A 23,823-nucleotide genomic window follows, 5' to 3' on the forward strand; every position below is an offset into this window, starting at 1 on the left:
GAGTGATTTAGTTGAAATGACAGTGAAGGTGCAGGCTAATAGGAAAGTACAATAGGAGAATTGGAGAATGGCAATACGTAGATGTCTTGTTTAACTGCAATGGTTTCACGCACTATGCCCACGCCCTCTAAAACTAACATGATGATAATAGAACCCTATGTCCGTTCTCTTCTCTCCATCCTCGTCAGTAACAACTAGGCTAGTAATGTGTTATTACAACACTGCCATCTAGTGGTTAAATAAAACATCACATCAAATAAGGAGGGAAAAGGTAAAGACTTGTACACAATGTATTCTCCTTTATTTTCCACACCACAGCAGACATTTTGTTTTAACTTAAGCCTCACAAAGTGAAAATAACAAATGGTATGTACAGTGTGTTACTTTCATCAAGTATAACTACGAATGCTGGTGTAGGCCTAACAGTGCGCAGTGTGATCAGTTACAACAAATACAATTTAGTTACAGACAAAACAAAACAAGCCATACAGATCTTTCAAGTGGGTCCCAGGTACATTTTACTCATGATCGAGCTTCACAGTAAAACCATCAGTGTTAATTTAACTCTGAGAGTATACAAGTGACCAAAGGGACCCTAAGGGGCCCATATTGACCTTAGACCCCACCATGTAACTCTGAGAGAGTGGAAGCTCCATTTTGTTCCACTGTGGAACCAAATGGACCCGGGGATCATTTGGTTCCATTTGTATACACCAGTTCAATGTAATAACACTCAGGATTTTAGTGTACAGAAGTGATCAAGAGCAGTCAAGTTCTATTTCATTCAGTCCGGTTGTAAAGTCCTCTATACTTTTCATACTATTTGGAGTGAAAATCCATTGGGAAACTGGAAGAGTGGGCACCTGAGAGGTCTGGGCACCTCAATGTTAAATTGGCTATTTTTTCCCAAATGGAAAAAAGGGGGAAAAAAGAAAAGAAAAAGAAGAAATAATAAATGTATTGAAATAAGGTAAACAATTTGAACATGCTTGAACATTTGGCATGTTAAGGCGTAATATTTCAACAAAACCAGCCAGTCATTATAAACAACAAGTTGAAAGGTATAGGTCTGATAATTATGTACCATGCATGTTCAAATTGTTTAATAGAGCGATCCTCTAGAATTGTAAGAAACATCATTCATACTGTTATGTAATGATGTTTTCTAATAAAACGTGAACTTGAAATCATGCATAGCCAACAATGTTTTTTTCCCCAGACCATTTTCCAAAGCATAGACTACCAGCCAATTTCCCATCGAGGTGCCCAGACTTCTCATGAAGTGCCAACTCTTCCTGTATCCCAGCCAAAGAACAGCTCTATTTCTGGTCACAATTCTCCCTCCCGGTGGCGGGGAGACTGGGAACTGTCACCGGCCGAGTCGTCGCTGTTCTCCAGGCTCGATCCCTTGTGGCGAGGCGGGGTGGCGGTGTCCTCGGAGCCCCCCTCCACCGTCCCGCTGTCCGACTCCTCCTCGATCGCGAAGCGCACATCGGCGCTGGAGCACAGCGAGCTGACGCTGCTCTGCTCCGCGCAGAGCGCACAGGCCAGCGGGGACAGCGGAGACAGCGGGACTCTGCAGCCGCCGACGCCGTCATACAGTCCATGAGGCAGGGACACCTGCATGGCCCGCAGTGCCGCCGGGATGACGGGCATGAACGTGATGCTGTGCTTCTTCGGGAACGAGCCCCACTCGCGCTCTTCCTCCTCGTGCACCAGGCGCGTGAACACGTTCGACCTCCTCTTCTCTCGCCGCTTGGAGCGAACATAGCCCAGCATGATGCCGAACAGAAAGACTCCATAGAAGGACAGGACTATTAGAATGTACAGGTACGCGTTGCCAGTGCTCGTCCTGTGGCTGTCCGTCTGGTGGGACACGTCGGACGTCTCGAGAAACAGAAGCTCTGGCGCCGTGGAGTTGTGTGGTTGTTGTTCCATTCCCTGTGCAGCCTACGAGGGCGTCAGAAGTTTGCTGCAGAAGTGGGGAAAAAAAAGAATAAAGTATTATGCATTAGATCGGATGCACACTTTACGCACAGTTTTACGTATGGTTTTACGTACAGTTCAACAGCTTTAGAAATGCAAGAAGCTGTGTGTAAACCAAACAAAGATGTAACAATAACCAGATAAATATATTGCCTTTACACTGATTGAAAATCCCAACTCACCAATAAAAGTAGCTCGGGTGCATATGAGCCTGTGTGTTGTGTCTCTGTTATGTGCGCCTCTGGAGTTTGGCAAGCTGGAGGATGGACGTGAGCATTTATGTTGGGACCCCAGGGTGTCATTAAGTCACGTGAGAGAGGCTCAGTGGTCGACAGAAAAGTTTGGCTCAGAGCTGAGGAGCTGCCTTGTGAACTTGTTACAGAAAGCAGACTCACATGAAAACATTGAATACTGTATATCCTACTTCTTGAAGCTGTGCTTGTCTTGTCAGCATCTCTGACACAAGACTAGTATTACTGTACTGTAGTGAAAATCTGAAATAGACAGACAACATACAGTATGAAGACAGACAGACAGACAGACAGACAGACAGACAGACAGACAGACAGACAGACAGACAGACAGACAGACAGGCAGGCAGACAGACAGACAGACAGACAGACAGACAGACAGACAGACAGACAGACAGGCAGGCAGGCAGGCAGGCAGGCAGACAGACAGACAGACAGACAGACAGACAGACAGACAGACAGGCAATATTCCATCATAATTTAGTAACAAAAGGATTCTAATTTCTCCGCTATTCATATGATTCTTGACACTTACAGCATATTTGTCATTATGAGCCATCAGCCATCAGAATTCACCACCGCAGCAGCAGCTCAGGGTTTGTATCCGAGATTTAATGAAAACCTTTGCTTTGGTTTCTTGCTTTGGGAGGGATGAGTTCACGTTCAAGCAAGTGTTAATTGAGGTGACAGTGAATTGTTTTAGGGTGGTCCCATCTCCCAAATGATTGAATCCATTCAAAAGACTAACTCCACTCCTCCCATTTACACCAGACTTCGCCAGGGGAGGAAATAAGATCATCGCTGGGTCTAAACAACCCTAATTATTGGTGAGTGTTGAATTGAATTACTGTCGAAGGCAGCCAGGCGGTCATCGCTGCTTATTGAATGTTACTCAAGGCTGAGTTCATTCAGTTCACTCAGTTTACAGTTGTTGTGCGTGGGAAGATCAACGTCTTCCTCAGTGATGCTCTAGTGAAGTTGTTCTCAAACTTTTTAATTTCAAGGACCCCCTTAACTCTGAGTTACAGACTTGTAAGGGTCCATTTGGAATCCTGAGGGTCCCCGGACCCCACTTTGAGAACCACTGTTGTAGTGTGAAGTATAGGCCTACTAACTAAACACTGGCATGCCTATTTTGGGCATGTCATTATTCTAACAGTTTCGAACATAGCATATTTACAAGCTCACAACGCATCGCAGTGTGACATGTTGTGAGCTTGTAGATCTAGATCTGCTATGCTCGCTATTCATCATACGACTAAGTAAATTGGGCTTAAAGCTGCAATCCATAACCTTTTGTTGTGAGTAAAACAATTGAACTAAATCGTATGGTATAGTATACAGTACAATATAATTAACACAACTGCGGTGGTCTCTCTGCTTTTCTATTGAGACATTTAGATCATATGGTCAGGTAGGACCACTACTGGTTGACAAGAGGTATTGCATGAAACTCAACCTTCCCAAATTTCCAAACCCAGGTACAGATAGTGGTTATATGGGAACAATTGACCACAATGGAGGACTACAGTGTAATTCAAACGACACAGGAAAGCCCACGTAGACCAAACACAATCTTTATTCATTGATTTAATTTGATCCAAGGCAAATTACAAATAAATATTGTTGGATGCACTTGTGTATCAAGGCCGATCTCCTCACATAAAGAGGGAAAGGAGCTCCAGAACTGGGCTATGACAACAAAGCTTAAATAGATTCAAAATAGAGACTATACATTTAGCTTTCTCCAGCGATCACTGCTCCACATTACATTAAGTATTTACAGTCAAGGAGAAGAATCACGACAAAACTAAATCAAGAATTGGACAGGCGTGTTATGTTTGCGTAACAGTATAACACACACTGTCAAGAAAACGTTATCATTAATCTTTGTGCAGTAATGTTTGGAACATCTCAGAAGTGGTTAGAGTCTAGAATAGACTGAAGCCACTCAGAAACAGGAGAAAAGGCAACAGGTGTCACATTGTGGGAATGCCGAGGCTGAGATTCTGAGTGCTGTTGAGCATATGCACTCCATCACACATGTGCAGATGTGGAAATTGCACAAATCGGCTACTCGGCCAGGAGGGCAATCCGTGAAGATAATGTCGGCCACGAACCAGAGGCCAACGTTGGAAAAGTGTGCAGATATTTCACTCAGCGCACCCGTTAGTGCGTTAAGTGAGTTTCTTTTTTTGGTGCCTTTCATTCCATCTGTAACCAAACACCTTATTTGGACAAAGAAGTAGTATTTTCATATTGCACGTTGTTTATAACAAAGCTTGGTGATGATTACATTAGACATTTGAGTGGTATGAGCAAACGGGACAGGCAAATGTGCTTTTCTTTTAGTGCACAATCATGGTCTGTAGGAGTAAAGACATGTATTATCACTGTGGTGAAATACGATGGGCCACATTTAGAGTACATGTACTGGGTGCAATTGTCATCATTTTGAACCAATGACAGGATAACCTTTACTAGACATGGTATAGTACATGTTCACTAACCTCATTTCTAATTTGCCCTCTAATGACTGCCTGCTATTGGTGTCAAATGTGCTGAGGGACGCACTGTCCCAGCAGTACGTGTGTCAGGCTGTGTGGCAGTGGGAGGGAAACTAAATAAACCACTCAACAGGACTGAAAACAAGTGAACTGTGAAAAGAAACATGAGGGCTAATGGTTTCCTGACCTGCGGGAAACACGACCAGTCGCTAGGCACAACTAGACTCGGAAATGAGAAATAAGTGAAAAGTAATCTTTGGGAGAGGACAGGAATTTGAAACTGCAAAGTAAATTAGTAGAGAAGAAAAATTAAGCAAATCATCCAGTAACAGATTTATGGAAATCATCGGCATAACTTGCGTAGAGTCTTTTGTTGATTTAGCATCTGAATCCGAGTTGAAAAAGCAATCCCACAGCCCTGTTTACTCCACCCTGAGCTTCTCCTTGGAGTTCAACAGACAACCGCCCCACCAAAACCTGCTGTTTCATAACTCATATGTGACAACGACACAAGTCCTCCCCGGAAAGGACGGGGAAAAGGGAGGCAGCAACGTACAGGGAGGGCTCTCATCAACGCATTGCCTCAACACAAAGCTCTTCGCACCGCTCCTCGAGGCTAAGTGATTTGTGTTGATTAGAATTTCAAGTAAAAGCGGTTTCTGAGGTGAGAGTAATGCTTGATTTATACTCGGTCGCACACCGGTGTCGTCCACCAGAAATACCACGATAATTTACAAGATCACAACGAGTCACACCGCGTAGCAACGTGACCCCTTCTGGGCTTGTAGATCTGTTATTTTTGGTATGCGACACTGCCGTGCAATTAAATCAGGCTTAAGGTTAGTACATCATGCACAGTAGAGGGGAACATTGCAACTCGGCCTCTATTCTCTGACATCTGTATCTCATTTGCCCTATCCATATTTATTTATGGTCTCTGGAGAACAAAGAGTAACCAAAGATTCAAGTAATTGTGGCTTTTGTGTAGTTTTTGTTTGGGGGTTGGTAGGGTGGCTTCCTGGAATATGGTACAAAAGTCCCGGAGAAGACATGGGGACAACCAAGTGCTGGTCTGTGTTTGGACGATGAATCATGCCGCAGAGGTCTTCATTAGCTACTTGCCACCGTACATTCTCTCGATGTCGTCCTGGTAGTGCGATTTCAGCTCCTTGCGCTTGAGCTTGAAGGCGTCGGTCACTAGGCCAGTCTCTGGGGTCCATGGCTCTGGACTCAGACGGATCTTGCGCGGGAACTCAAACCGCTCCAGTTGGGCTGCAAAGAGAAGGGAAACTATGAATGGATTCTCAAATGGTTTCATACTGGAACCAAACCACACTGGACTGCATCAAGTTTAATCAGAGGAAAGTGAAAACAGTGTTTTTATTAAGTCAGACAGACAGACAGACAGACAGACAGACAGACAGACAGACAGACAGACAGAGACACACACACACACACACACACACACACACACACACACACACACACACACACACACACACACACACACACACACACACACACACACACACACACACACACACACACACACACACACAGTAGGAAACCTGACGTGGGGACACAGTGCAGGGTTCTTTTTTATGTCAAGAACCCTCAAATTGATTTGTATTTGGCCATGGACTGGACACCCATTTGAAAACATATGCTAATATTTTTAAAGAAAAATACTGACACTAAGACTAAAACTAAGGACATTCTCTCTATGTTTGTTTTAGTTACTTTTATGAACACAATACAGTTTCAGTTAGTTATCGTATTTTTGCAGAGCCTTGTTTTTATTTTTATTTCAGTTGACTAAAATGTTTGGGTCTTTTTTTTTTGCTTACTTTTTGTTTTCATTAATGTTAGATTTAGTTAAAAATGAATAAGCCTGATCCTCACCTGCCACGGCGGCCTCTGTGATGACCTTGAGCGCCAGCTCCTCCATAGCCACGTTGCTGCACAGCTCCTCCCACGAGCCCCGGACACCATGCTGCGCCGCCAGCGCCAGCAGCTGCTTCTGATTGGGCACCACGAAGCCAATCACGTACGTCTCGTCACTGCCACGCAGAGAGCAAGGAAGACAGCAAGAAAAGTCATAATTAACAACATGTAACAATGATACACAGATAAGATATACACGTGCACATATTACATGTGTGCATACTGTATTTTATTGTATCAGTCTATGAACCTGGAAACTATCAGACATACACAGGGAAATCCTACCATGCACAGAGATAACAGGTATTTAAGTATTGAATGAAAGTATTTAAAGTAGCAATCTTTTATGTCACACCCGGGATAGGAATGCGGATACCCGAGGTATTTCTGCCCATTTGGGCAGAGGATATATTGCGTTTTGACTTTGTATCAATAGAAGAGCAGGGAGAACAACTACAACCACCGCAGTTCTGTTAGTTATAATGAAATCACATTTCATTCACAAAAAAAAGTCACGGATTGCAGCATTAAGCTTGGAAGCTTTTTTAGACACATACACACAAACACGCCACGTGTGCAGAAATCCACAAATGTGCACACAAATGGGCGTGCACGCGCACACCATGCAAACACATGCACACAGGTGTGTGTGTGTACCTGTTGGCGTAGGCACAGATGTTGTCTATCAGAGAACAGTTCTTCAGCATGGCCTCCACCTTCCCCAGGGAGACATACTCTCCTGCCTGGAGCTTCACCAGGTCCTTCTTACGGTCTGCACACAAACAGTTCATCCACAGTTCAACTAATCCATTTCGTCGAATATACAAAAAAATATTTAACATTTTAATAAAATAATTGACTAATAATCTATCTGTCTGGCACTGCCCTTAGTGTGTGCAGTAGACAGTGTCCGAAGCCTTATGTTCAAGCGAACATGCTGTGTCGCAAATGTATCACGTGCTCAGTACCTTTTAGTACATGATGTTTAACCAATGTTCCTGTAGTGTCTATATCATTGGCATTTTAATGTAGCTTAGATTTGGACTGACGAGTGTCAGTTGTTGTTTGTATGTATATTGTATGTTGTTTTATGTTGTGATGTTTTATGTGGACCCCAGGAAGACTAGCGACCGCGGCAGCGGAAGCTAATGGGGATCCGAATAAAGAATAAAGAATAAAGTACACCTCTGTATACTGCCCACCTGTGGTGTCACTACAGACAAGGCAGCATCAGACGACTTACAGTGGCTTATAATGACAGCATGAGGCTGCTGCTGAGAGCTCCAAGTGTGAGAACAAGCCATAGGTTTGTTAGTGTTGGGGTAAATGGTAAATGGTGCATTTAAATAGTAAAATAATCAATTTACATTTATTGTGCCATTCACCCATTCACACACAGATTCATACACCGATGGCGGAGGAAACCATGCAAGGCACCAACCTGCTCATCGGGAGCAATTAGGGGTTCACCTGCTCTGCTGTGCTACGTAACGTATGTATAGATTTATGTGTAGGGCATCTGAGCAGTAAATGACATCATCGCGGTCATAACCAACCCTATACGTACTTCTGTCAGGTTCTCCTCTAGACTGTGGAACCGTTGGTCACACATGTCTGTATGTTAGAAACTGAGCATTGTGGAAGGGGTTTTGTCTGTTTCTTTTACAGTTTTTTGTTTTTGTTTATTTATTTATTTATTGTGTTGTTTTTATTGTGATATGGATCTCCCCTGGGTCTGAAATAAAGATTGCATGCCATTATAGGCAAAAGTTAAAAAATAGTGGAAACTGCAGCGCTACAAGCTCACGATGAAGGATATAATAATGCTTAAGTTGTTGTTGATAAATACAAGATTAAAAAAATATATCTTAAAAAAACACGCTTCTCGATTATTTGATTAATCAAAAACGTAATCGACAGAATAGAAGAAAATAATGTGTGTGTGTGTGTGTGTGTGTGTGTGTGTGTGTTCAAAACGAAGACGCTGGTGCAAAATGCAGGGTTACAGTAAGACGGCTGGTTTGCCTAGGGGTGCACAATCTACGAAGAAAGGCAATAAAAAATAAACATCCATTATGCATGGCAAACCGCGTGTGCGCATGTTTATGCATGTCTGCATTTGTGTGTCTATCTTCAAAGGGGGAGAGACGCTGAAGGGATGGTCCATTTTCAGTCTGACCAGTCTGATGTAGATAAGAGACACGACTCGGGAGGAAATTCTGGGAAGTGAGGTAAATTTAAGTCATCAGAATGGTTTCCTGGGAGCGGCCATGACAGACTGATGGACGACAATGAGGGTGGAAGGTTCTCTGGAAGAGACCCAGGAACACAGGGCATTTTGAGTGTGCTGATGATAATCCAGGGAAAACCCAGGAATTCAGAGTCGCCTTATGTTTAACCAGTTAAGCATTGCTACTGATGGTCCTTAAGAAAGCCTTTGAAAGCTAGGTAAGTAAAGTAAAGTCAAATTAAATACCATCTTCAGTGGGAAAGGTTCTTCTTTGATAGTTGGATGAGTATCAGCCAGCCTATCCATTAGGGTGACCACCCGTCCCGAAATTCGCGGGACAGTCCCGAAATTGGACCCTCTGTCCCGCGTTCCGCACAAGCAGAGCAATGTCCCGAAAATCAAAGATATGAAAAAAAAAAAGATTTTCTTTTTTTTGATAATAAATCGGTAAAATCAGGCAAAAATAAGAATTAAATAACATAACCCTAACCTAACCCTAATCGTAACCCTAAAACCGAAACAAAGAAACCAAAAACTGAAAAAAAAAGGAACCCAATCCGCCCAGAACCGCAAAAAAAAGCGTGCGCGCATCTGTCCCTCAATGGACCTGTTTGAAGGTAGGGTCACCCTACTATCCATCCATCCATCCATCCAACTAGAGCGTTTCACAGATCCAAAATGACGGACCAGAACCCTAATCTAATGGACCCGTGAATTTTGTTCCGAGACCCGACTGGTTCCTAGATATTTTTCAAATGACGGACCCGGACCCGGACCTGGATGGACCTGTGAAATTGGTTCCGAGATCCGAGTGGACCCGACATTCTTTTTTAAAAGACGGACCGAGATCTGATTTGTTCAGAGATATCACAGTTTTATGGACCCAACATACATGTACCTAAAAACAGGCTAGATGTTAGTTACTCCATAATGAAACCTAGCCGCTATATACTGTATCAGCCTACAATAAGAGACAATATGACATTAAATTGTATGTTTTCACCTCATGAATAAGGAATCCATGATCGCACACGCCACGTGCACATTTTGTTTCCAAGGAGGTATATTTTGATGCGCTTGGTGTGCTCTCCGCTCTCACTGAACTGACAGCATGCGCTGTTGCGCTGCAGTAATCTGATCCCAGGTCAGCGTGATCGTCGTAGCACTTCATGCTTTTCTCTAGTGATCAGCGCTCAGCACGGGTCTTCTCGGGTCCACTCGGGAATTATACACAGTGGTGGAAAAAGTACTACATTTTTTTACTTACAGTAAGTAAAAGTATCAATACCCCCTGTTCTTGTACATATAGTTTTTCCCCCTTGTTGTACATAGTGTTATCTTTTTCTGTATTATTTGTATTGATATTTGAACTGTGGTGCCACTATATATGTCTATGAATTGAATACCAAGGCCCTCATTGGAAACAAGACCGCAAGGACTTTCATCAACGGACCTGTTAGACAAAGTATTTTAAATGTAATTGTGCTGTTTTACTTTTATTTTTTTGCCTAATAAAATATTAAATCAATCAATACTATTCAATCAATACTACTACTACAATATACAGTAGAAGTACTCTGTTACAAGTTGTAAAGAACCCAAATACGTTTTACACTAAAATATTATATATCCTGGGTGAACAGACAATGCTTTAAGTTGGTATCCTTTTATTTTGTGTTTTGAGCCAAATGCTTTTATTTTGAAAATACTTTTGGACGACGTTACCTGCGCGTTGAGCAGAGAGAGAGACAGTTTGACAGTTTGACACAACAGCAGTGTGGAGACGCATGTCACGTGCTGTTCCTTGCTGCAAAAAGATCGCATATTGTTTATCTTTTGAGATGATCAATTATAGTTTTAGCACCCCCCGAAGAGGCATAAGGTTAGTAGCCATGGACTGTGCTTACTGCATACAAAACAACACAGGGTTTTTGGTTATAAAAGGACAGGTCTTTGCTAAAAATGCAGTGCTTGTTTTGTTTACATGCTGTTCAGCATAAGGTATATTGAAGGACTTTGAATGAAAGAATTGTATTTCTGCAACAAAGGCATATGATGCTATGGATAATAATAACTAACTAAACCAGAGTTAGAGTTAGTTAGTTTACTACTCTTTCTGTAAAATGTGTTGACATTGAAAGGTTTGAATTGTGAATTGCAAAGGAAGGTATTTGATGTTGCAGTATTTCATGCACCTTGGTTAAAAAAAGGTTACAAAAAGGCATTTCATTATGTTTATATTGAGTTAAAAACAACTGCTAAAAAAAAGGAAAACTAGTTCATTAGAAGTGATGATGTTGAAGTCATATTGTGTCTTAATTCATTGTAAAGTAATTACAGCAATGCTGACTGGTCAAAGCCATGTTAAAAAGTACTTTGAGTACAGTTTTTGCTTATTTACATTGTAGCTTATGTGAACTAATGTTATGGTATGGTTGTTCTTTCACAAAATGTGGGAAACTAACAGAGTATTTTTGTTTGTGTTTTTGTACTGTCTTGTCAGTTCTTACGGTGGTCTTTGGATTTTAATAAATTCATAATCATCAGTTCAAGTCTTGACCATCTTTCGGTGGGGGCCGCTACACAAGTAAAAGCAAAATGTTCTTAAAGTACCAAAAGTAAAAGTACTCATTATGCAGAATGTCCCATTTCAAGTTTTCAAATGTATAAAAATATTTTGCAAATAGCAGATCTACAAGCTCACAATGTGTCATATCTACCTCAAAACTGTACTTAAGTACAGTACTTAAGTATTGTACTTAGTTACTTTTCACTATACATAATGATAAACAGACTCGAGGTCCGAGATAATAGACCCGGAACCGACCAGGGTCCGAGTGATTACGGTAAAACAACAGATCCGGACCCTGTATGGGTCTCGGTTCGGGTTTTTTCCAGAATCAGGGTAACCTGATTCTGGAAAAAGAGCTCTACGTCCATCCTTCCCTCCCTTCCATGCCTCCATCCTCACCGATAATCTTCAGACATCCATCTTTGTGGAACTCTCCTATGTCTCCGGTGCAGAACCACCGCTGGCCGCTCTCATCTACAAAGAAGTCCTCCTGGTTCTTCAGTTCCTTCTTATAGTAACCCATGGTTACGTTGGGCCCACCAACTAGAATTTCCCCTCGTGGGTGCGGCTTGTCTGTGCTACGGTAGCCACCTGGAATAGATTACAGTGGAATCAATACAAAACGAATAGCCATGGTTGTGTTCGTACAATAGACGGAGGATAAAGCACTACCACGTTGACGTCGGTCTGATCAACATGTTACAGAACCCCCTCAGGGGTCCCTGAGGGGGTTCCAGAGGGTCCCCAGCAAAACGAGGAACCGTTTAACCACTTTAACCCTATTTTATTGCAAGATCTACAAGCTCGCAACGTGACGTGTTGCGCGTTTGTACTGTAGGTCAGCAAAAAGAAAAATTGGAACCAGTTTGACATTTTTTTAAACTAATCTTCTCTTCTCTCTCTTTTGTGCCAGGGTCCCTGGCACAAACTCTTTTCAGATGGGGGTCCGTGACCAATCAATTTGGGGGTCACTGACATGAAAATGTTTGAGAACCACTATTGTAAACAGTGCAGGAGAGTGGAGTGATGTCCTTACAAGGCTATGAGCAGACTGAGGTTTCTGTGGTTGCTGCTCATAGGAGACGTGGTGAAGTTTCCTCTGTTAGACTGACAACCTTTCTCACCAGCCAGCTCATGTGGACAGAACCACCTGAGGATTTATTCTGATTCTTATAAATGTGTATCTGTCTGTTTGTGTGTACTGGTGTGTATCTCTGTGTGTGCATTAGGGCTTTCACCAACTAGTCGACTAGTCGACTAGTATAACCACTAGTCGACCTTGTTGGTACTAGTCGAATACTTGGGGGAAAAAAAAGATAAATACGTTTTTTTTTGTTTTGTTTTGTTTTAATGCCATAGTAATGGGCCATCTTACTATCATTATTATCCTCCTGACTTTATTTTTTATCAAAGGGGGTCAAAAGTATGCCCAATAAACACCTGATTCGGATGCTATCAATGCATAGAATGGGAGATTATCACGTTCTATCAGACCATTGAATGGGCGAAGTAGGCGACCTACCGTCTACCCCGCGATTTATCAGACCATTCAGTGGGCGTAATCAGGAGCTACTGACCTACCGACGGAGATGACTTAAATACTTTAGTTTCGGTTTTGGTTTTGGTTGTTTCGGTTTCGGACCATGACGGAGGCGCGCAGTCTCAGGCGAGGTGGAGCCCCGCGACGGGCCACCGAAGGAGCTAAGGCGACTGAGTTGCCGTCCGGAGCGGTGCGACCCTCGCCTGTGCCTACTCAGCGCCGTTCGAGTTATGTACCGATATGGACAGAATCGTAAATATTGTTGTGGGGACTGCTCCGCCTCCGTCGGTAGGTCAGTAGCTCCTGATTACGCCCAATGAATGGTCTGACAAATCGCGGGGTAGACGGTAGCTCGCCTACTTCGCCCATTCAATGGTCTGATAAAACGTGATAATCTCCCATTCAATGCATTGATAGCATTCGAAGCCGGTGCCAATAAAAGCCTATTATTGGGCAATGGGGTTCCTTGGAGACGCTGCTGTGGTGCTGTGCTGCTGTGCCAGAAGCGCTTCCCTTAAAACGCCATAAAAATAAGGGCAGGAGGATAATAATAATAGTAATATAGTAGTAGAATGGCATTAAAACAATGCCCCCCTTTTTTTGTAAATTTTTCTTTAATGTAAATTTCGTCTAGTCGAGTAGTCGACTACCACTGGGTCAAATTAGTCGACCTGTAAAAACCGTGAAAGCCCTAGTGTGCATGCGTGCATTGTGACTCATATACAGAATTTGAGCTATCTTCAAGGCATAGATTGTGTTTGTGTGTGCGCACGTGTGTGTGTGTGTGTGTGTGTGTGTGTGTGTGTGTGTGTGTGTGTGTGTGTGTGTGTGTGTGTGTGTGTGTGTGTGTGTGTGTGTGTGTGTGTGTGTGTGTGTGTGTGTGTGTGTGTGTGTGCGTGCGTGCGTGCTTGTGCATGTACTACAGTATATAAGTGAGGAGAGTGCTGTAGGGCAGTGGAGTCTGGGGACCCCCAGGGGTCCTTGGGGGGGTTCCCAGCCAAATTATTGATAACTTAGGAACCAAACTGTCCCTTGCAGGTCTGTAACTCAGAGAGTGTACTAATGGAACCAAATAGACCATTTGGTTACATTTGCGCACTCTCAAGAGTTATGGGGGTCCGTGGCCTAATGCATACCAAACTGGGGGTCCTTGAAATGTAAGAGTTTGAGAAGCACTGCTGTGGGGTGAGTGTGTGAGCTGTGCACGACACGTGTATGATGTATTACTGTGTGTACAGTGATGAACTGTGTTTGTCACCTACCCTCCAGCCAGTCCTTCAACTTGATCTCACTGCAAACCAGGGGCCCACCAACTCTTCCTGTGCTGTAATCCCACACTGGAATAACACACACACACACACACACACACACACACACACACACACACACACACACACACACACACACACACACACACACACACACACACACACACACACACACACAAAATGATCTCAAGCTGCGCCGATTAGTGAGATGCACGCCTATAGCATCTATGCACAACATCCATCGCCACGGCAACCAGGCACCGACGCCCTCCCCCGCCTCTCGCCATGGTAACCCCATCCCCAAAGGAATGTCCCACAGCCCAGTGTTTTTCCAGCTTCACATTGCTTGGGAAAAGAGCTCCCAAATATTTCCATAATTTCACAAATGGGCTGAGTGCGTCACGGGGTGCGTCTAAACACAATGAGTGGAGAGAGTGTCACATCATCACAGAGAAATGTCCCGGCATCCTATTATTCCAACGATCCATGCTTTGACGTTCTTGTTGTCTTGCAATATGAAAGGGAGTGGAAACAAAAAAATTAGGTGTCTATTATATTATTGCTGTGGTCAAATTCTTAACCCATTCAATCCGGGAACGCATCTGTGTCATTTTAGATTTGAGCTACTGTAAGAGTATGACCATTATTTTATACTCTGGATATTCAAAAATAGCAGATATAGAAGCTCATAGAGCGGCTACGAGCTTGTAGATCTGCTATTTTTGAAAAATCCCGGGCACAAAACATTTTTGAGATGGGGGCGGGGGCTCTGCATCCAAATACATTTTAGGAGTCCTTGACATGAAAAAGTTTGAGAACCACTGGCTTAGGTTACCAGTTTGTTACGTCAACCCAGGTTTTCCCAGTCTAGCTATGTATGCGTGCATTCACATAAAAGTGGCAGCGTTTGCAACATTTGACCAATCGCAAGAGTGGACGAATCTACTGGCAGAAGAGTGCCATATTTCACAAACGATGAACAAACTATATCATTGGACGAAATATGAACAATTCCAACACATAACAATAACCCAGTCTAAAAGCAACACATTTACAGCCTGCCAAATGAAGGACAGCTGGCAAAAAAAAATCACAGACTGTGTGAAGGCATAAGTTAAAACGTTTATATTTTTTTGATTGATTGATTGATTGAATACTTTATTAGCAGTTTGCAAAAAAGTTAATCACTGAGAATAATATACGATAAAAAAAGACTTATATTGTATATTCCAATGTCCAATAAAATGGATGCTGGATTAACACAATTACCTTAGAGCAGAAAGATCTGCACACTGTATTTAATGCATTTTGAGCAGACACAGGCTCTTTCTTAGGCTTCTTTACTACTGTCCCATCATTAGAGCATGAGGAGATGTGTAGATCCATTAATTGTGATGCTTGATAATGTGTTGCTTAGATGTATTCTCATGCCTACAGTATATTCTTATGACAATTCTAGCCTTATTCTTTCGACTACAGCCCTGGCGATGTTAACCTCACTAACCCCAAGTCCTGCTTCTGGACTCAACATACTCAACGTCAGCGCAAATCTTTGTCTTTATAAGATGCATAGCTGTAAATAAATATCTCTTTCTCATTTGAAGCCTGTCTACCTGTAAGTCAAGCCTTAACCCTTTAAGACTGGGAACGCATTGTGTCACTTTAGATTTCTTTGGCTATTCAAAAATAGCAGACATACAAGCTCATAGCGCGGCACCGAGTGCCGCGCTATGAGCTTGTAGATCTACTATTTTTGGGGAAATAATCGTGAAACTGTGTGCAAATCTTTGAAATTATATATATATTTTTTAAGCGAACATTTGTAACTCAAATCTTTGCTTCTGGGGGTGTCCCTGGAACAACATATTTTACAAATGTTGAATACATATTCAAAGATTCGCAAAAATGTGTCACAGTCCCCTCCGCGGGCTGTGGACACATTGCCCTTATATGGTCGTGGACACTTTAGGCCTGTTCTTTAGGCCTGTCACGGTCCGCTCCTCGGGCCGCGGACTCTGACTTTGTTCTGAGGCCTTTGTTCTGTTCTGTACCTAGTCTGGTTATTCTGTTACTCTGTTGTTGTTGCCCTGTGTTTGTTCTGTACCTTATTTTGTAGTCTTGTTTCCTGTTCTGCCTGTCTCACCTCCCTGTTGATTAGTCATGTTCTCCTCCTGTGTCCTCTTAGTCCCTCAGCCTATCCCAGTGTTGATAGTCTGTTGAGTTCACCTGTGTCTTATTATTTCCCTGTCTATTTAAGCCCTGTGTTTGCAACCTGTCTTTGCTTGTTCATTGTATTATGTTGCGTGCCGTTACATCGTGAGTTCAGTCCCTTGCCTGTATTAATACCTTTTGATTTAATAAACCCGTTAAACCGACCAGTTCTGCCTCTGGCTCTCCTGCACTTGGGTCCTACAATCCTGCCCGGACTCAAACCGTGACAAAATGTTCACGATTTAAAAAGAAATAGCAGATCTACAAGCTCATAGCTCTATGAGCTTGTCGATCTGCTATTTTTGTATAGCCAAAGAAATCTAAAATGACACAGATGCATTCTCGGTCTTACTGGGTTAAATTAAGATCCTACTGTGTGAGTGTGCATGGCAAATAAGCCTGGATGCCATTCTGACAAAGGGAACATCTCCAGACATGTTCAGTGTCTCCAGTCTTTGTTATACAGTGTACATGCACAGTGACACATCAGACATACAGTAAATGTGGACCATACAGTGCCTGGAATGTCTCACTGCAGTCAGTACGACTCATGTGGTTTGAGGTTCCTTCAGTATCATGACTATGATGTCTTATCTGACTGTCAGTATTTCTTTTTCCATAGCCCCCCCATCTTTCCACTGACCCCACCATCGATCAATCTGGGCTCTGTCTCCTCCCCTCATGATTTTATCTCTCTCTCCATTTTCCTACAACTCCTTTCTTCCTTTGTCAAGCAACTCCCCCTTTTCTCAAACAGCAACCCTCTCTGTCCCCCCTCTCTTATTATAGTCGCTAGTATTGTTATTGGGGTTATTATAGTTGTTAAATTGTTTGATGTACTGTTGTCCACTGTTGTCTCCCTCCCCTCTCCCTGTCGCTGTATCTCCTTCTCACTCTGCCCCATTTGAAACATTTCTGCCCAGTACCCACCCTAGAGCCTGGTTTTGCTCGAGGTTTCGTCTTGTTAAAGGAGTTTTTCCTTGCCACTGTTGGCAAATGCTTTCTCAGGGCCAGGGGGTAGGTTAGGTCTCTGTTCTATTATGTAAAGTGTCTTGAGGCAACTTGTTGTGATTTGGCACTTCAATAAAAATTGAACTGATCCCTTCACCTCTCTGTAGGAGAGATCTGTTCCATTCATCTCTACTCTCTAGCCTTCCATTCCTTCTCTTTCCTTCAAACGCCTCGCCTCATAAAAGTCGGATAACTGAGACCATCACACTGTACTGCCAATATACTGCAATATACTGTACTACAAATATAATGCAATATACTGTGCTGTATACTGCAATATACTGTACTACAAATATAATGCAATATACTGTGCTGTATCAATATACTGCAATATACTGTGCTGTATCAATATACTGCAATATACTGTACTGTACTTCCAATATACTGCAATATACCCTACTATCTACAGTATATACTGTAATGTACTGTTATGTAACAGTTTTACATTACAGTACTACCAATACACTGCTAGTATAGCTCTAAGTACGTCACACTTTGGCCAAAAACAAGTTATGAACCCAATTGATTTTCTAGCGGGACTTTTAGACTCCTAACTCTTGCTTCCATGATGTGTAATGCAGTGGGGTCTGGTCCCCATGGCACAAAAGATTTTAATTTTCCATATCTTATACTTGGTTATTAAAAAATAGCAGATATACAAGCTCATAGCGCGGCACAGAGTGTCGTGCTATGAGCTTGTAGATCTGTTATTTCTGAAAAATCTTGAAAATGTGTGCAAATCTTTTTTTAAAAGGTGAACATTTTGAACACAAAACTTTGCTTCTGGGGGTCCCTGACACAACATATTTTCAGATGGGGGGTCCGCGGCCACATACATATCAATTTGCGAGTCATTGCTGGCACGAAAACGTTTGAGAACAGTATAATGAATGTACGTATGTATGGCTCTTACGTTCGCTGATGGTGCCAGCTCCACAGGTCTCTGTCAGTCCATAGCCCTGTCCCACGGGACAGCAGAGACACACGTTCATGAAGCGCTGCGTGGCGGCAGAGAGGGGTGCTCCGCCCGACAGCAGCACCCGCGTACGGCCGCCCAGCAGGGAGCGAACCTTCTTGAACACCAGCCTGGGGCACAAGGGAGCCAAGACGGGAGGGTTAGGACTGTCAGTAACCATTATGACATCTTCCTCGACGATCAATTATTGCTCGAATAATTGCGATTAACGATTTGATTGTGTTTCGGTTGTTGAACATTAGAACGTTATGAATAGAAATTACATTTCTGTTTGGCTTTTAGGCAGGCTTTGTAAATGAAAGTCGCACAGGGCAGATATGACAAATAACTTCAATATTTAATAACAAGATCTATAAGCTTAAAGCGTGTGTGTGTGCCGTACTTGTCACATAGAGGCGTGCTTTGTCCCTTGGCCAGCTGCTCCAGTTTATAATTGTAGGCGAGGATGAACAGGGTTTTCTGAACACAATTCATCTCCTCCACCTTGGTCATCACGTTCTTATAGATACGATCCATGATCTCCTAAAGACAGAGAGAAACAAACGGAGAGACGGGGGGAGTGTTAAACCATGAAGGCAGAGAGTGAGAGTGGAAGAGAGAGAGCTAAGTTTTAAGAATATATATTCTAAAAATATGTGTGTTTCCCCATGTATCTCGAGAACCATCCGACCGATCGACTTCAAACTTGTCATGTGTATCGCCAAGGACAAGAGGGAGAGATGTGCCAAGTTGTAAGTCGGTCAGATCAGCGGTTGTCCATAAGATCTATAAATCCACAAATCTCTGTATCTGACTGTCTGGCTGTGTCCATTTCATGCCCATAATATGGAGATCACTGAAGCCATCAATATGACATCATAGTACTAACATACGTAGACTGGCCTTTCAAGCACTATGACAAAGGGTAGTCTGACAACAGGTGCAATGGATATTGCATAACCCATGGGCATGCGTTCCCAACGGGCATCAGCCTAGTATAGATAAATCAAAACAGGACATAAGATGAAAAAGAGTGAGAGGAGAAAGGGGAAAGAGACTAAAACAGAGCACGAGTGGAAGAGAGAGACAGTGACGAAACGGATGACAAAAGAAAGAACAAAAAACAAAGCGAATGGGATAAAGAGTGCGGCAGAGAGAATGAGCACAGTGGGATGGAGTAATATAGATATATTACAGAGAGTGTCAGTGCCAACATATTTAAAAAAAATGCTGGTCAGTAATGTTAAGTCCTATTTCTCTCCAGCCAAAACACACAGATGTGTGTCCAACGCTGCATAGCTGCTATCCTCTAGCACCTAATAAGGGACTTTGGACTGGACTCAGAGCAGGCTCTGACACCTGGAGGGCCTGGTCCTACGCTGGCCCAGATAAGACCGCAGTGAATGATACCACTGTCTCCACCACAAATACCATGGCCAGATTAAGGCTACTAGTCATATGCACTGTACACGTGCTCTTATGCTGTATATCCAAAGCTATGATTTGTGGGTGCAACGTGGTTCATAGCGTACAGTATGTGTAAACTCACTCCTAAAGCCCGATTTATACTTAGTTACATACCAGTGTCGCACGTGAAGACAGGCAATCTACAAGCTCACAAGCTTGTAGTGTAAATCAGGCTTTTCTCCCACTGTGTCTCGTGACTTGGATCCCTTACAAAGTGGATAAGTGTAAATCCAGCTTCTGTCACACGGTGCCAGTGAGCGTGTTTGTGATTAGGTATATGAGGTTGAAGGTACAGTAGTGTATACAGTAGGTGACAAAACCTTACAAATCATTGTTTTAATGTCACGTTGCAGTTTGCTATTCTATCAAGGTTGAGCTGACGAACAATATGAAATGATCTATGATGTAATTACATGTTGGTTACTGGGTGAGGGTGTGGCCTTAATTTGGGAACTAGTAGTTTGCTAAGATGGTGAGTTGAGGAGGCATGGGCTGTGGTGTTTAACTGGGCTATACAAATGAACATTCCTTCCCTTGCCTAGGGCTACGTCAGAGGTTCCAAAACTTTTCCATGCAAAGGACCCCCAAATACGGCCTTAGCTAAGTTTCACCTGTGTCAGTTGAAAAGGGCCCGTCCTCCCAGAGGGCCGAAGAATTGAACAACTCGCCCACTAATAGAAACTGCTCACGGTTACTGTGATAAGTTTACATTACATGATAATTCTTGATATTTTGCCGGCGGTAACTAGTTTGTTCTAGCTGGCTATATGGGGCTGGTGCTGTGCGGACTTTGAAATCATGACGAGAAAAGGAAAGTGATTTTCTCTCAATGAAAATCGTAGTCTCTCTCTGTGTTCCTGCTTGGGTAGTCTACAGTACTCAAACATCGAGAAACAGTCATGGCTAGCTTTGAAGACAGAAAACGAATATGTAAGGGGAAAGCACCTGTGGTGCTTGTCAAGTAGGGCCTCATGTTAGCTCTTGAAACGGGCCCCAGATGTGTAAGGCCTTGACTACACGTATATGAATATTTCTCTAAAGGGATATTTTTTACCTCCGTTTAAAAACAATAAAATCCTGTCCACATGACCTTAGTTAAAAAGTATATATATCCCTACACATGTAATGCAACAAACTAATTTGACATGGAAGCGCCTTCCCGATCAGCAGCAGATCAGGAGCGCACTGTGTTAAATTTGGCACAGGCTGTCAAAACATCGCTTTAAATGGTTGTTTCACAGGCATTCTTTTACAAGTTTGCAAAGCACGCTGGTCTAAGAAGAGACTGACCACTAGTGTCAGGTGTTCGTCATATTCTCGACATGTTTTCGATCATTGGCTGTCCTTTTTAAGCCAATGGGGATACTTTCCCATACTCTGAACAGGCGGTCTCGTCCTCCCAAGCTATGGCTACTATGGCTACTAGACACGCCTCTCGCCTCTATGGCTACTATACACGCCTGCCATCGGTTCAAATCACTATGACACAGAGTAATATATAGGACTGAAGTGAAAAAGTCCCTCAAAATGTAATTAAAGTACTTGAGTAAATGTACTTAGTTACTTTACACCTCTGCATACGAGCGTAGTAACAAGCTGGTATACATGACTGTGTGTCATGTCTTGTTTTTTATTATTTATTATTTTATTATACTGTATTTAGAAACTCTGGACTGCCTTTGCATTTTTTAGCGGCGCTAGCCGCTCTATACCTTTAGGTATAGAGCGGATATTAGCCCTCTATGCCTGGCTTTTGCGTCAACGTTCTGATTGGTCAGGTGCGCCAACGTTCTGATTGGTCAGGTGCGTCAACGTTCTGATTGGTCAGGTGCGTCAACGTTCTGATTGGTCAGGTGCGCCAAAGTTGTGATTGGTCACTATTCATGACATCACTATGATGTCATGAATATAGAATTCGATGTCTATATAAACGATGACAATGACTTCATCTTATTATTCATTTGGCTAAAGTCTCCGTCTAGGTAAGTTATTTAAAGTTAATATGACGAATAGAAAGAGAAAGATACAAGAACAGATGAAGGGTGAAATGTATAGAAAGTCTGAGTTCGGGACCCAGTCATCCATTATGACAGAATGGTTTGATAGAGACGATCGAGAATCCAAGAGTCCGTTAAGGTTCTGATTGGTCAGGCCCGTCAAGGTTCTGATTGGTCAGGCCCGTCAAGGTTCTGATTGGTCAGGCCCGTCAAGGTTGTGATTTGTCAGGCAAGGGGACTATTCATGACATCACTATGATGTCAAGGTTTATTTTTTATTTCCTCATGTTTTTTATGTATATATTTTTATTTGGCTAAAGTCTCCTTCTAGGTAAGTTATTTAAAGTTAGATCCTCAATTTAACTTTATCTGTCGTCGACGCTCTGATTGGTCAGACCCGTCAACAAAGTGATTGGTCAAGCTTCACATGACACATGGCTATAAACACATTATAAACACATATCGATGACATAATGTATTCAAAGGCGCCGCTACCTTCACACAGGGTGTGATTTTTATATGCTGTTCGGAAATAGGTGAAAAACAGATTGTTTCGCGGGGCCTCACAATTCTGGATGGCAATGCTGTTGGATATCTAATATTTGTTATTGGGTGCAGCAGACGCCATTGCGTGCCAGTGAAGTGGTTCAGTTAATGCAGCAATGCTAAGTTGTAAACTTGAAATCCAGTCTAACCCTGAAACGGATCTTCACTTTAGAATATGTTTTTTTTTTGAAAAGCCGTTTTTATACGGACGAAGTTCCCAAAACTAAAGGAAATGTTTGTTTTGCAATATATCCATGCTAGAGTGGACAGGGCCTAAGGCTGCCTCTGGCAACAACGACGCACCCAGACCCAAACAAAGTCAATCATAACAAATAACTGAGTGAAGCAGCCATCTCATGGCAGGGGAGCACCTCCTGTGCACGGCAGGCATGGAAACTGATGACTCCTAACCAGAAGGGCAGAACAGACAAATGGACCCAACGCACGGCAACAGAGTCCATTTGTTTGCAGCAAGGGAGGTTATTATAGTTTTTCATTTTTCATGAGTGTTTGTTTAGTTTTAACTTTTCGTTTTTCAATTTCAGTTTTTTGAAAAAGCATAGTCTTAGCTTAGTTTTTTATTAGTTTTAGTGTTAGTTTCAGATTTAGTCAAGGGGAGATAAAACAAGCTCAGACAAACAGTGAAAATAGACAAGCTACAAGATTTTGACAACAGGGCTTAACACTGGCACAGCTAAAAATATGGAATCTAATGGAAGACAAGATTTCACATCCACCCACAATATTAGGCTCACGTATGAAATATTGTCAAAGACTAAAACTAAGAACAATTTCTATGATTTTAGTTTGTTTTAGTTATTTTTGTAAACACAGTTTCAGTTAGTTATCGGGTTTTTTGTAAAACCTTGTTTTTTTCTGGATTTCAGTTAACCAAAAATGTTTTCCAGTTGCAGTTTTTGTTATTTCATTAGTTTTAGTTAACATAACTAGACCATACTCGTCGGGGGATATGAGCACCCACGCTTGTTTCATGGATGTGGTAACACCGGCGCTTGTTTAACGCACATGATTTGGCAACCCGGGAGCCAGCGAACAGAAAGATGCTAATAAACAGCTGACATTTGGGGAAAGGGAAAAACGGGCTTCGGTGTTCCGTGCACATGGTAATGGTCAATGGCTGTGTGCAAATGCAGCTCAATTGCTCCAGCCACTGAGGAGAACCGGGCAGAAGAGATTTTGGTCACACGCACAGAGGTTTGTAGAATTATAGGATGATGATAGGCCTGGTTTGCAGCACTCTTTGCAGGGTGCGAGCGAAGGGACTCATGGAATGAAGCATAATAAAATCTGGGGGGGAAAAAAACAAAAACAGAAAAA

The 23,823-nt window shown here is 42.6% G+C and overlaps 2 protein-coding genes across 2 annotated transcripts in view; both read right to left on the reverse strand.

Annotated features, from left to right (window-relative positions):
- Positions 1–307: 307 nt before the first annotated feature.
- Positions 308–2,226, reverse strand: kcne4 (potassium voltage-gated channel, Isk-related family, member 4). The gene is made up of 2 exons (XM_084063945.1): positions 2,169–2,226; positions 308–1,972 (listed from the first exon to the last, which is right to left on the reverse strand). The coding sequence occupies exon 2, from the start codon at positions 1,936–1,938 to the stop codon at positions 1,330–1,332; it is 609 nt and encodes a 202-aa protein (XP_083920071.1). The 5' UTR covers positions 1,939–1,972; positions 2,169–2,226; the 3' UTR covers positions 308–1,329.
- A 1,572-nt stretch (positions 2,227–3,798) lies between these two features.
- The window catches only part of acsl3a (acyl-CoA synthetase long chain family member 3a), a 51,486-nt gene continuing 31,461 nt past the window's right edge, over positions 3,799–23,823 (reverse strand). The window contains exons 9-15 of the mRNA XM_084064417.1: positions 18,879–19,018; positions 18,434–18,606; positions 14,293–14,367; positions 11,890–12,081; positions 7,346–7,460; positions 6,647–6,804; positions 3,799–6,016 (exon numbers count right to left, since the gene is read on the reverse strand). Coding sequence (XP_083920543.1) covers positions 5,859–6,016; positions 6,647–6,804; positions 7,346–7,460; positions 11,890–12,081; positions 14,293–14,367; positions 18,434–18,606; positions 18,879–19,018 — 1,011 coding nt within the window. The 3' untranslated portion in view covers positions 3,799–5,858. The remainder of the gene's footprint in view (positions 6,017–6,646; positions 6,805–7,345; positions 7,461–11,889; positions 12,082–14,292; positions 14,368–18,433; positions 18,607–18,878; positions 19,019–23,823) is intronic.

The sequence above is a fragment of the Gymnoscopelus microlampas genome (assembly GCF_963454915.1).
Source record: "Gymnoscopelus microlampas genome assembly, chromosome: 8".
Taxonomy (NCBI): domain Eukaryota; kingdom Metazoa; phylum Chordata; class Actinopteri; order Myctophiformes; family Myctophidae; genus Gymnoscopelus; species Gymnoscopelus microlampas.